This window comes from Leuciscus leuciscus, assembly GCF_965113295.1.
Source record: "Leuciscus leuciscus genome assembly, chromosome: 5".
NCBI classification, from domain to species: Eukaryota; Metazoa; Chordata; class Actinopteri; order Cypriniformes; family Leuciscidae; genus Leuciscus; species Leuciscus leuciscus.
In genome coordinates, this window is record NC_138729.1 from 49,189,150 (window position 1) to 49,203,554 (window position 14,405).

The 14,405-nt window shown below is 35.7% G+C and overlaps 1 protein-coding gene across 2 annotated transcripts in view; it reads left to right on the forward strand.

Moving 5' to 3' along the window:
- The first annotated feature begins 488 nt into the window (after positions 1 to 488).
- pbx3a (pre-B-cell leukemia homeobox 3a) overlaps positions 489 to 14,405 on the forward strand; it is a 61,186-nt gene continuing 47,269 nt past the window's right edge. For both annotated transcript variants that reach the window (XM_082171133.1, XM_082171134.1), the window contains exons 1-2: positions 489 to 1,197; positions 2,013 to 2,086. In XM_082171133.1, coding sequence (XP_082027259.1) covers positions 1,022 to 1,197; positions 2,013 to 2,086 — 250 coding nt within the window. In that variant the 5' untranslated portion in view covers positions 489 to 1,021. The remainder of the gene's footprint in view (positions 1,198 to 2,012; positions 2,087 to 14,405) is intronic.

Genomic DNA, 14,405 nt, shown 5'->3' on the forward strand with positions numbered 1-14,405 from the left:
TTTTGTGTGTGTGTGTTTTTTTTACGATATTGATGATGAGGAGGATAATGAAGAAATCAAAATATTTGATTCACGGAAAAACATTATAAAAAAAATAAAAAAAGTCAATAGTTACTAAACAGACCTATAAAAAGATATTGGTTTAACCTATAGCTAATTGATACAGTCATATTGATTAAGATAATTTATTGAAGCATAATTTGAGATAATTCGATTTTTCACAGTTTTTAATGAATTTATCTTTTGTTGTTGTTCTTAGCTGTTTATTATATATAGCCTATATAGCAACCACACACACACACACACACACACACACACACACACACACACACACACACACACACACACACACATATATATTTGTATGATGTATTTAATTGTGCAGTTGTGAGCGCGAGCCCCGGGTGGGCGGAGCCGACAGTCCGCACGCTGTTGTGCAACACTGGCTACATCATCTTCATCATCATCATCATCATCAGGAGGAGCTGCTGTGCACGAGACACTCACAGCAATCCACACGGATATTCTCACAACCCATTACATCTGCTGTAGATCAACCACAAGAGAATGTGCATTTAACAACCTGTCTGTATTATTCAACAGCTCAGCAGGAGGAAGAAAGAACACTGGGACGCCAAGGGTTTATTGCAACTTATATTTATCACATTTTTATTTCATATTCTCATTTATTTTCTTTTGATGCACTCGAGGACGGAAATCAAATAAGAGGAGGATTTTTCTGAAGTTTTGCAGAAGCTGCCTCTGGACTGGATGGAATAATAGTGTGTAACTATAGAGCGAGGCAAACGATGAACAAGCAAAGCATCAAAGTGCACAGACTGTTTCTCATACTGGAAATCAGAGGATCATTTTATTAAAGCACTTTTTGTTTTCGCGAACTCGGGACTTTTACGCATCCATCATTTTAATGTAGCCTAGCTGATTTATCCAGGACAGCATCAAAATCTCTATCGTGTGGAATAAAAAAAAAAAAATTAACTAAAGGCATTTGAGCCTGAGGATGGAGGAGCAGAGTCATCTGATGCACACCCTGGGCGGCGTGACCCTCACCGGACTCCCGGTGGCTCTGCCGGTGCCTCATGATGGAGCAGACGCGAGGAACAAGCAGGACATCGGAGACATTCTGCACCAGATCATGACCATCACCGACCAGAGCCTGGACGAGGCTCAAGCAAAGTTAGTTTTACAAGGACACTTTACATTGCTGGGCATGTTAATACACTTTATTAATAACAACAATAACGTGTAGCCTACTTGCAACCAGCTCCGCATGCCACACTTTTTACTCCATGCAGTGAATATTTATCAGCGTGTCAATTTCCACAGTCCAGAATACAAAAATTTATTGGGAACTAAAATATTCATTGCTGTTGGCTAGGGAAAAAAGATGCAATTAATTTAACACGTCCGCCACAAATCCTATAGCGGGGCATGTTGTCAAACGATGGGGGAAGTTGTCACAATCTGTCATTAAACAGCCTGAGCCTATATATATATATGGCCTACAGAAAATTAAAATGATAAAACTTACATGACAACTTACCCCGACCTGACATTTATGAAAAATAATAAGTTTTCAGAACAAACTAAAGGACACATGCATGTACCAAATTGGTTGGTGTATAATCATATTAACAATGTAGGATATGTAGATACAGTTTCATTTGTTGCAGACTACCACTTTTGTAGAGATCAATGCACCATAATACATTTCCATCACAGGTGTTGGTTTAACCACAACAGTCTGGTTTTATATAAACCTCTGCCCCTTACAACAATTAATTAAAAGTACTCTTTATAAATGCACATGCCGCATGAAACATAATAGTATTTTATGTTGGTTTCCTAATGAGAAACATTGCTGGAACTCGCATGAAGCTGTGAGGTGCAAACATATTTAGAAGCACAGATAATTTTTAATGCCAAGTGCAATGTTACCTGCATGTGTGGATGATAAGATCTTCTAAATAACTTGTGTTTTTCTTTGATAGAAAGCATGGGCTGAACTGTCACAGAATGAAACCGGCTCTATTCAGCGTGCTCTGTGAAATCAAAGAGAAAACAGGTAAAGCGCTCCTTTATGCCCCACACAATACGCTGCCATAATACACCTGCACGCATGGTGCTCTTCAATACACACCGCTGTTCAACTCACAATAGCCAGCACCAGTCCTACGGAAGCTCACGTTTATTACAGACAATAGTGCTTTTTACACTGACAGATGCTTCCTTACCAGAGTGGAAATGAGCTGCGTCCGTGACGTTTTCTGATGGTGTATTTTGTAATGGTGTGGTTGACATCTTCAGTATAGGCTATTCTTCAGTAAAAAGACTGTGTGATTGCGTGTAAACAGAGCACTGCATGCAAGAAGAGGTCTGGAGATGTTTTCTAATGTTTTAGAGCTGTACTCGTCGATGTAAGCATGCAGAAACACAGATATTTAAAAATGTGCATCTCAGTAGAGGCTTTGATGATTAGCTTTGAATATGCAATGAATTCCCCCTATTTTTAGCCCAACATGTTATTATGAGAGGTTCAGATTATGCTGAGATATGTTTATATTTTAAAGGGAGGGTAGGCAATGTTTTTCATAAACGCTTTTTGTAATGCTGGTTGAAAATCTCCTCACATCCTGATAGCAATCTATAATAGAAGTGGTCTAAGTATTTGTTTAAAAAAAGTACATATATCTTCTGTGGAAGTCCCAGGACCAAAACATGTCTGCCCAATCATTGTGTTAATGATTTTGTTTTACAATGTCTGCTTTATTATTTAGAAATGTTCATAGTCCTTAAACGATTGTTTATTTTTGATATTTTTGTATGGTATTTAAATTTCTGATCTTGGGTTTTATTTGTGTTATGGTAACGGCGGTCTTTACATTCGGATCATTGCAATCATTGAATCATTCATTCAACTGACTAGTTTAAAAACATTGATTTATTCGGGAATGAAACAAGTGACTATACAATAAGTGGGCATTTAATCATTCATTCAACCGATTAGTTCAGACCAATTTATTCGGAAACATTTATTCAGACTCTTTATGGGTGAGTAATGTAATCAAGTAATTAATTAATACATATTTGTAGGCTGATGTAAAAACTTAAATGCGTAAAAAAATAAAAAAAATACTTAAAAAATGTCCTCACAAATGATGTTTAGTCATCACTATACTGTTTTTCTTTATACTACCTTAAATGGTTTTATGATATTTTATGTAAACTTTTAATTGCATTTTTACAATTTGATTTAGATATTTCTATATTTTGCTTTACATGTGTCCTGCTTGTATATAGATTTTTTTAGGCTGAACCAAAAACAAATTTGTCTGAACATCTAGTAGGCTAAACTACATGTTATTTTGTTTAGTAGACTAATGTTCATGTTTTGTAAATCTGAAATAATCATTTTTTGTTTAATGATTAATGATTTCAAGGGGATGTTTTTTTCTTCATATTAACATAACGTAACATAACATAACAAGCCTAAACTTGACATAAACCCTAAACTTGTCCCTCAAATCTGATTGGTTGAATGGGAATGTTGTTCCAGGATCAACAAAGATGTCGATCCAGGAACATGTTGTACTTGGTGAAATCAGGTTCTGCGGCGTGGCTCAGTTATGGAAATGAGTAAAATCAGTCATGAAACCATCAAATAGTGATATTTTATATGCTCAGCTTTGCAATATTTAATTGGCTTGATGTTTCTTTGTAATGTGTAATGTATGAAATAATTTAAAATCCATATCCAGTAATCACAAATACCTTGGAAGTCATGGAAAGTCTTTGGTAAACTGTGTGGGGAAATTGGTTGTGTAAAAGTAGTACAACACATTCCTTAGTCATGACAGCGGTTCAGTGCCAGCGCAGTAAACACTCTGACATTGCCATAGTAGTGAGCAACTCCCCTTTCAACACTGAATATTTTCACAAACGCAAGTTTTGCAGTGCATGCATATTTGTATAAATATGCATCTCTCAATCTGCAAAATCAATTGTCAGCTTTAAGTAAAGCAAAGCAATTGCATTTGATTCATTAGGTTGATTTACAGGCGTGCTTTATATTAAGTAAGCACTTCTGAAGTCTACTGGGGGCATTTTAGTATTGACGCAATCCGACAGAGCTAATGACGGAAATAAATCAGGCTGAATATTATATCTCTATTTGGGCAATAAAAAAAATATAACGAAAGTTAAATACATCTCATTCTGGCTGTTGTGTTAGCGATAGAGATGATAGTCATGCAGAAAGTGGTTTGATAGAGGTTTATGAATGATAAAGCAGCAGATTTGAGCATTTTCTTAAAGGGATACTCCACTTTTTTTGGAAATAGGCTCATTTTACAACTCCCCCAGAGTTAAACAGTTGAGTCTTACCGTTTTCAAATCTATTCTGAAAATAGTCCCCAGCTCGGTTACTTCCAACTTGACCGGGACTAAGTTTGTCTAACCTATTAGACCTATTTTCAGGCGCTGCGTCATATCATTACGCCTGATGCACTCATGGTACGGCAGCAAAGTTTCTTGATTATTAAGCAGGAATGAGAGTATAGTTCCTAGCCATATCAGCCTAGAAAATCGCAACTTTTCATTTTCCGTCGGTCTTAGTACACGATGTAACTACAGAAGAGTCAAGTTTTAAATAGGAAAAATATCGAAACTCTCTTTGGTCATTTTTTTGAGAGAGATGCTAATGGTCCTGTCCGATTCAATGATCTATGCTAAGCTATGCTAAAAGTGGTACCGCCAGACCCGGAGATCGGCTGAATGGATTCGAAAACGGTAAAACTCAACTGTTTAACTCTGGGGGAGTTGTAAAATGAGCCTATTTCCAAAAAAAAGTGGAGTATCCCTTTAAGAAAATGTGAGTGGTGCACATGCTTAGCTTTCCAGGGTGATGCTATAGGGTTGTTAGTGCATTGCTAAGAGGTTGCAAGGCGTTCTGGGTGGCCGGATATCTATGATATTCTGATTTCTAAATGTGGATCAGGTCCCGCATTCAGTTTAAACTCATTTTTTAAAGGGATGCTTCTTAAAGTTTTCCTTGTAATGTATCCGTTTGTACACGTAGAAGCTTTTTCTTGGTTATGTGAATGATAAGGAAACATTCTGTTTTATATCATTCTTCAGTTCAAACATTACGGGATTGGGAACGTTACTTTTGAATGTTCTCTGAACAAGTTACATTTAGAAATTGTTAGATGTACATCCAATTAAAACCTTGTGCTAAGGTTTTGAGAACATTATTAAAGACTAGATAACTAACATTCTATAAGCCGAAGAACGTTGGTTACCCTTTATTTTAAGGTGTCATTGTTACAGTGTAATTATATATTTAAGTACTGAGTAATATTAAGCAACTACATGTACTTACTAGGGTTAGGGTAGGATTAGGGTTTGGTTGAGGGTTAGTTGCATGTAATTATGCATAATTTAATGCTATTACTGTAGTAAGTACATGTAACGTAACAAGGACACTGTAAAATAAAGTGTTACCAGAACGTTTGTTCATAAATTTGAGAAAACCTTGCCAGATCTGTCAATGTTTTCTTTTAGCTGGGAACCTCTCTTCAGTACGACAATTCATCATGTAGAACCATTCAACCACCATTTCAATATTTCTAGTATATTGGCATTATGAAGTGCACTGTCATGCTAAGAAATCAGAAAACCATTAACATGACTGAAAAGTTAGCTAAATATGATTATGAATATGTGCACCTGAATCTGTCAGTCATGCCTGTGTTTATGCACACACATTCCCCATGCATCCGCAGCTGTTCCTGTTCGCCATCACTATAGAGTGCAATTAACTGGGCTTCACTGGTTAAGATGTGCTTGACTGTGGTGGGTGGATCATTACACTCTCTCGGCCCAGGCGGGTTGTGTTCAGCTTGCTTACCCTGTAGGCAGCGGAGGACTGTCAGAGACGGGCGGCACGGATCAGTGGCCTGGAAAATGGACACGAGAATTGAGCATAATTGATTTAAATCCCCGGCGTTTCTTCCCTGCTTATATGTACTTCTATGTCGGCGTATAGAACTAAATGCATAATATACATTTCTTGAGCAAATGTGCTCTGTGAGTGTAGTGATCGCGAAGCCAAAAGCCTTCAGCCAGAGCATTGTCTTTTATGAAAAAAAAAAAAAAAAAAAAAAAAAAAAGAAACGCTGTTTGTGAAGCATTAGTGGAATAGTTAATAATATGATGAACTTAACCTGCACTCAGAGAGAAGGAATTAGGGTGATACCCCTTCAAATGGTACTAATGTGTACAATTTAAGTATTATACTGATATATTAATACCCTTTTCGGGGTAAATAAGGTACCTTTTGGAAAGATACCACCCCGGTGACAGTGCTTTTCTGTGTGTGAACTTTCTTCCTCTGTATTTTTGTCTTGTGCAAAAATCTAAATATTCTTAAATCAAGATACATTTACTTGAGAAGCAAAATTAAAGGGGTGGTTGATTGTGATTTCACTTGTCTAACTTTAGTTAGTGTGTAATGTTGCTGTTTGAGCATAAACAACATCTGCAAAGTTACAACGCTCAAAGTTCAAAGCAACGGGAGATATTTGCTTTTAAAGAAATTGCTTTTGAAGGACTACAACAAACGGCTGGTAGGGACAACACAACATTCCTCCAGGGTTAGTGACATCACCAAACCCTAGAATTTACATAAACCCGCCCCCGGAACACGATTTATAGATTATCAAGACAGAATATGCTGATCAATGACTAGAAGATAACTACACATCAGCTACATAAATTCATCAACTAACCATTCAGAAATGTCCTGTTGCTTCTACATGTTGTCACTTCTTCTTGAGTCTCTCCATCATTGTCTGACTCGGGTCTGAACATAAAAGGCAAAAAGTTTTAGAAATTTTCAGTGCATGTGTGTGTGAGGTAAAAGGACACAAGCTGTTGTAGCTCCGCCCCCTCTTCCGGGAGCAGCAGCTCATTTGCATTTAAAGGGACAGACAGAAAACGGTGCGTTTTTGCTCACCCTTTAACATGCTATATATAAATATCTGTGGGGCATTTGAGCTAAAACTTCACATACACACTCTGGGGACATCAGAGACTTATTTTACATCTTGTGAAAAGGGCATTATACCACCCCTTTTAGATATTAAGCCTAAACAAATCTGTACCACTTTACAATAAGGTTCATTAGCTAACATTAGTTAATGTATTATCTAACATGAACTAACAATGAGCAATACATTTGTTACAGTATTTATTAATCTTTATTAATGTTAGTTAATAAAAGTACAGCTGTTCATTGTTTGTTCATGTTAGTTCACAGTGCATGAACTAATGTTAACAAATACAACCTTTGATTTTAATAACGTATTAGTAAATGTTGAAATTAATATTAACTAAGATTAATAAACACTGTAGAATCATTGTTCATTCTTAGTTCATGTTTACTAAGGTAACTAATGAAACTTATTGTAAAGTGTTACCAAAAAAAAAAAATTAAGTGACAAAAAATCTGCCAATGGGGTGAGAAAGATAGTCCTGTTTTCCCTTTAAATTAAGTTTAGTTTTCTTACCTCATTTGCAGATATATTTTCTTGTTTTAAGCATAAACTCTCTTAATTTTGATACATTTTTCAGAAAACAAGACAGTAATTTTGTGTCTCAAGTATGGTAAATAAATACATCTTGATAATGTTTAGATATTTGAACTGAATACTGAGGAAAAAAATCCTGTTTTGCAATGAGAACTGACTTCATACATCCACTAAACATCATCTAAACACCAATATTAAAAGACATCAAGCAAAATGTATGAAGTAAAGGGAATGTTTGACAGTCTGTTGTCGAGACCACCTGACGGATGTGACACTGATTTCGGTGTGTCAGCACTTGCACTCTCGACAGGTTAACTTAACTGAGCTAAAGTATCACTGCATTAATTTTTCATTTCCCCAAAGTAAATGCTGCACCCCCCCCACCCCCCACCCCCCACCTCGTCTATTTTAATATTTTACATTTCCCCTGTGACATGCATGCGATATGAGTGCCATTTTTGATCTGCAGTCATCCATAATTTTTCCACAAGCCTGGGAGGGAAGGGTCGTATATTCCACAGAGAGAAAATATAACACGAGTCGGGCTGATCAAGCCGTCATGTCTGTGACTTTCACACAAGGCCGTTTCCTCTTTTTATCATGCATCGGGAAGTTGCGTACGTGCATTTTATCATTCATGGCAACGCAGGTGTGTTCTCCATTTTATTCCAGGTGCATGATAGAAATAATTCTCAGACTTTAAAGAAATTCCTTCATATTAAATCTTTATGGGCCATTCTTTGTGATTTAAAACTGAAACTTATTGAAAAAAGTAGTGCTATTATGTTTGGCTATACTCTGCCAATCTTGAAGAAAATGTTAATATTGGTAAAGTTCGATATTGGTGATTTTTAAATTAGGGACACTTTTGACAACTTTGAATCTTGCAAAATTAAACTTTTATCTTATATCCATGAATAAGTGGCCTTGATCACATGGAAATTAGTATAAAGTGACAATGTGGATTTTTAATTTTTTAATTTTTGTACTTTTCTTTTAACTTTTTTGAAGAAAATAGGATAAGCCTGGAATTTTCTAAAAAATTACAAATTATCTAAAAATACAATAGTACAGAATTGATGTTTTCTGTTACTGAATTAAAAAATGTTTTTTTACAATTGCAAAAAAAGCAATTGTTCTCCAAAATGCTTGATGTGATGACAGCAGTTTAAGAGATAGATTGAAGTTTGTAGGAAAAGCGCAAAGTGAATCTATATATACAATCATTTCATACAGCTTATATGTGCAGTCATTTGTAGCCAGCTGGGTGACGCCCTCCAAAGACACGTCAGCAGTGATTGACAGGCAGAGATGCCTTCTGATTGGCTAAAAAAAACTTTTTTTGTTTGTTTGTTTACAGAATCTAGAGATGTCACACAGAAAGAGGTAATTTCCGCAATACCTTTTTCAATGATATCAGTCATTTATTAGAGACATTTATTTGTGCTCTTCCAATAAGAAAAAAAGATTTGGCACTAAGTGTAAATACTAGCTAGTTAGATGCTATTTATACATATAAATAGTGGCAGAGACTATTTGCATCTCATTGTTGTTGTTGTACATTAAACAGTATGCAATAATAATATAAATGATTATTATTAAAATTGTTAAATGGGACAATAAAGCCCTCCCTACACCCCTAACCCTAACCCTAAACACTTTATTATTAAACACATATTAGACACTTTATTTATCGTATTTTCTTTATTTTTATTGAAAATAAATGCCGTTCGGATCTGATATGTGATGGGAAAAGAGAGTAGAGCGAGTTCGGCAAAAGGCGGATTGGAACTCGGGTCGATATGCGTCAGAATTGTTTGCTACTCGCCTTTCCCCTACACTACTGACCATCCAGCGTCTTTCGCTATTCTGTCAGGCCCAACCAGACGTCAGTGGGTGGAGTTAGTGTAAATAGCCTCTGCCAATGAGGCGGGTTTGCACTTAGTGTAAATAGACACTCTGTTAAAATAAAGTTTCAGTGTGTATGATCAGTAAATGATCAGAAATATGTCCAGGCTAGATGTCACAGACGTGTAGTTTCCTCTCTGTAGGACTGATACACACATGACCCTCGTCCACCGTTCATCAGATATTTCACTGCAGAAAGTGTGGTGCAAAAAGACTGCAGCGAAATGAAAATTTAATCAGCATTTTCTCTGCCTTAACAAGGCAAGAAACCCTCTCTTGCTATAGAGGAGAAGAAACTGATATTTTATTCATAACCGTTTTGGAAGTTGGAATACTTCATTTTTCTGAGGTGAGGTGAAAATAAGACAACAAATGAAAGCTTAAAACTCGCTGCAAAGCACAACGGCCTAAAACTTCATATATTCCGTAATGCAATATGTGTTTGTTCATGTAATCTCATTAGCATTCATAGGCATTCACATTAATTTGCATACGTTTGGATAGACACAACATCATAAAACATCAACAAATTGACAGCATGTAAACCCATTTATGTATGGACAACTTTAAAGACATAAAAATGCTTACAAATCTTTGTGATTGTTGAGTTTTATGCTAATTACAAATAATGCACAATTTGAATTTGATTAATTTGCGATAAAAAAAAAAGTATTTCTCTTTTAAAGTTTCTTTGTTTACTGATAACCAAGAGTCTTGATGTGGGATTGTGTTCGAGTTCTGCTTGAATTGCTTTCCTTCAATTCCAGTTCACTTCAACGGATTTGTAAACATTTGTAGACATTTAAAGCCGTACATGCATAAAAGACTTTACTCTATATTTATACATGCTGTCAGTATGTCGATATTGTGTATATGGATATGATTGATGATTATCACCCAGGTTTTGTTAAAAGGAAGAGCTCATCAATTCTTTGCACTGGACTTGATTTTCCCACAGTGCACTTCTCTTTTTCCCTGGTCTTTTATCATCAGATCTCTTTTATGGCCGATCTCTGTTTAGCAGGTTTGGTTTATGACTGTCTATCAGTCGTGTCAATATGAGCCTCCTGGGAATCTCACGGTGGACGTGCTCAGATACAGTAGATGAATGTTCAAGGGACTTTTAACTGAGATGTGCTGCTATAACATGATACAATACAACTAATGTCGGATACACACTGTACGATTTCCACAGTCGTGGGATCGCTTCTCACACTACACGACTGTCTGGGGTCACATCACATGACGGATCGGGTCACACAATGATACATTAACAAACCCTAGTGTAAAAAATCTAGACAATATACAGGTAGATAGGAATAAAACTCTAGTTTGGCGTATGTAAAGCTGTTGAAGTGGCATGTATTGACTATATATATATGAAGACTTCAGATGCAAAAGCTTCTAAGTGCCATCTGATATTTTCTTCTAGAATGATCATTTTTATCTAGCTTGTATGTTTATGTTCAGTTATTTCACTTTAATGGCAAAGAAAATGACCTATTAATTGTCATTAAAGTGAACCTAAATATACGAGCTTGATAAAAATGATCATTTTAGAAGAAAATATGAGATGGCACTTAGAGGCTTTTGCATCTGAAGTCTTCATATATTTCGACAATGTATTGTAATTGAAATCTACAGACTCAAATGCATAAAGTGTAATAATTAATGTATTCTGGATGTTTTCTTTCCACTAGTCTAATATTATGGAAGCAAAATAGCCCCAAAATCTCAAAATTTACCAGTGGTTTTGCCTGAAGTGTCTTGCCTTTAACACATTCATTTCTTTTCTTTTCTCCTCCAAACACATAATTGCAACAAGTGAGGGTTAAAAACAACACAAGGACACCGGACAGCATGTTATTACACGTCTGCGGTGTCATCAAAGCCCGTGAAGGAGTCTCGCACTCTCCTGTCACGGGAGGGGGAAAGAAATCAATAGTGCAATCCTCCCCGTTCCCGTCCTCGCTGGCGGTAATTGAAATAGAAAATCAAATGAGCGGCGGGCAGATAATTGTTTTATCAATATCCTCCTGCCCGCCCTCCGCGGGTCAGTGGCGCATGATCACCGAGCTCTGGATATGACGAGGACGAAATGTGAAATTGAACAGCTCGGCTCTCGTTTATCAGACCTGACAACTCGGAGTGACCGACTCGCAGTTGCCGGACGCCGCAGCTGCTCCCACTGAAACATCCCGTCTGCTCACACTCACGCTTACACATCTTAACATGATGAAGTGTGTGCTGTCGCCAACGCTGTCATCAGACCAACAAGATGTGAATGTATTCTTGCTCTAATATGTCCTTTAGTTGGACTGTGATATGATAGATTACAGTAATCAATGTATATTCACTCTCGGCCACCCATTCAAAGGGCGATTGTATTGTACTGTAAATATTGTAAAATATGGTCAGAGGACATTTGGATCACACAACAATGTAAAGGGTAAACATTTGTGCTTTGGTTTCTCATTTTGGTTGTTTAAACGCACAACTGTCTCAGATGAAATTAGGATAAAACCCTCAAAAAGTTCAAAGGCTATTAACATTTTAATGTCATTATTCAGGTGTTATAAATTTTTGTCCAGTCTTCAAGTAGGAGCTGATGTCATGTGGTACTTAATATTTTACTCGACATAGACTACTAGACATGACTGGCTTTGTAAGATATTTTGGAGGTCATTGGAGGTTAGATGACAGACAGACAGACAGACAGACAGACAGACAGACGATAGACAGACAGACAGACAGACAGACGATAGACAGACAGACAGACAGACAGACAATAGACAGAATAAAATGAACAACTTTATACACTTATTTTTAATAGGGACCCCATGCAAAGACAGAAACGCGCTGCAAATGGCACAAAGTTCAACGTATTTATTAGATAGATAGATAGATAGATAGATAGATAGATAGATAGATAGATAGAGATAGATAAATAGAGAGATAGATATAGATAGACATATAGATAGATAGATAGATATAGACAGATAGAGATAGATAGATAGATAGATAGATAGAGATAGATAAATAGAGAGATAGATATAGATAGACATATAGATAGATAGATAGATAGATATAGACAGATAGAGATAGATAGATAGATAGATAGATAGATAGATAGATATAGATAGACAGATAGAGATAGATAGATAGACAGATATATATAGACAGATAGAGATAGATAGATAGATAGATAGATAGATAGATATAGACAGATAGAGATAGATAGATAGATAGATAGATATAGACAGATAGAGATAGATAGATAGATAGATATAGATAGACAGATAGAGATAGATAGATAGATAGATATAGATAGACAGATAGAGATAGATAGATAGATAGACAGATAGAGATAGATAGACAGACAGATAGAGATAGATAGATAGACAGATAGAGATAGATAGATATAGATAGACAGATATAGACAGATAGAGATAGATAGATATAGATAGACAGATAGAGATAGATAAATAGATAGATATAGATAGATAGATAGATAGATATAGACAGATAGATATAGATAGACACATAGAGATAGATAGATAGATAGATATAGACAGATAGAGATAGATAGAGATAGATAGACAGATAGAGATAGATAAATAGATAGATAGATAGATAGATAGACAGATAGATAGACAGAGATAGATAGATAGATAGATAGATAGACAGATAGATAGATAGATAGACAGAGTGATAGATAGATAGACAGATAGATAGACAGAGATAGATAGATAGATAGATAGACAGATAGATAGATAGATAGACAGAGTGATAGATAGATAGACAGAGATAGATAGACAGACTGACAGATAGATAGACAGAGATAGACAGATGGATAGACTGATAGATAGATAGATAGACAGATAGATAGATAGATAGACAGAGTGATAGATAGATAGACAGATAGATAGACAGAGATAGATAGATAGATAGATAGATAGACAGATAGATAGATAGATAGACAGAGTGATAGATAGATAGACAGAGATAGATAGACAGACTGACAGATAGATAGACAGATATAGACAGATGGATAGACTGATAGATAGATAGATAGATAGATAGATAGATAGATAGACAGATAGATAGACAGAGATAGATAGGCAGACTGACAGATAGATAGACAGAGATAGACAGATGGATAGACTGATAGATAGATAGATAGACAGATAGATAGATAGATAGATAGATGGATAGACTGATAGATAGATAGATAGATAGATAGATAGATAGATAGATAGATAGATAGATAGATAGACAGATAGACTGATAGATAGACAGATAGACTGATAGATAGATAGACTGATAGATAGATAGACAGAGATAGACAGATGGATAGACTGATAGATAGATAGATAGATAGATAGATAGATAGATGGATAGACTGATAGATAGATAGATAGACAGAGATAGATAGATAGATGGATAGACTGATAGATAGATAGATAGACAGAGATAGATAGATGGACTGATAGATAGATAGATAGATAGATAGATAGATAGATAGATAGATAGATAGATAGATAGATAGATAGATAGATAGATAGATAGATAGACAGAGATAGACAGATGAATAGACTGATAGATAGATAGATAGATAGATAGATAGATAGATAGACAGAGATAGATAGACAGATAGACTGATAGATAGACTGATAGATAGATAGACAGATAGACTGATAGATAGATAGACAGACTGACAGATAGATAGACAGAGATAGACAGAGGGATAGACAGATAGATAGATAGATAGATAGATAGATAGATAGATAGATAGATAGATAGATAGATAGATAGATAGATGGATAGACTGATAGATAGATAGATAGATAGATAGATAGATAGATAGATAGATAGATAGATAGATAT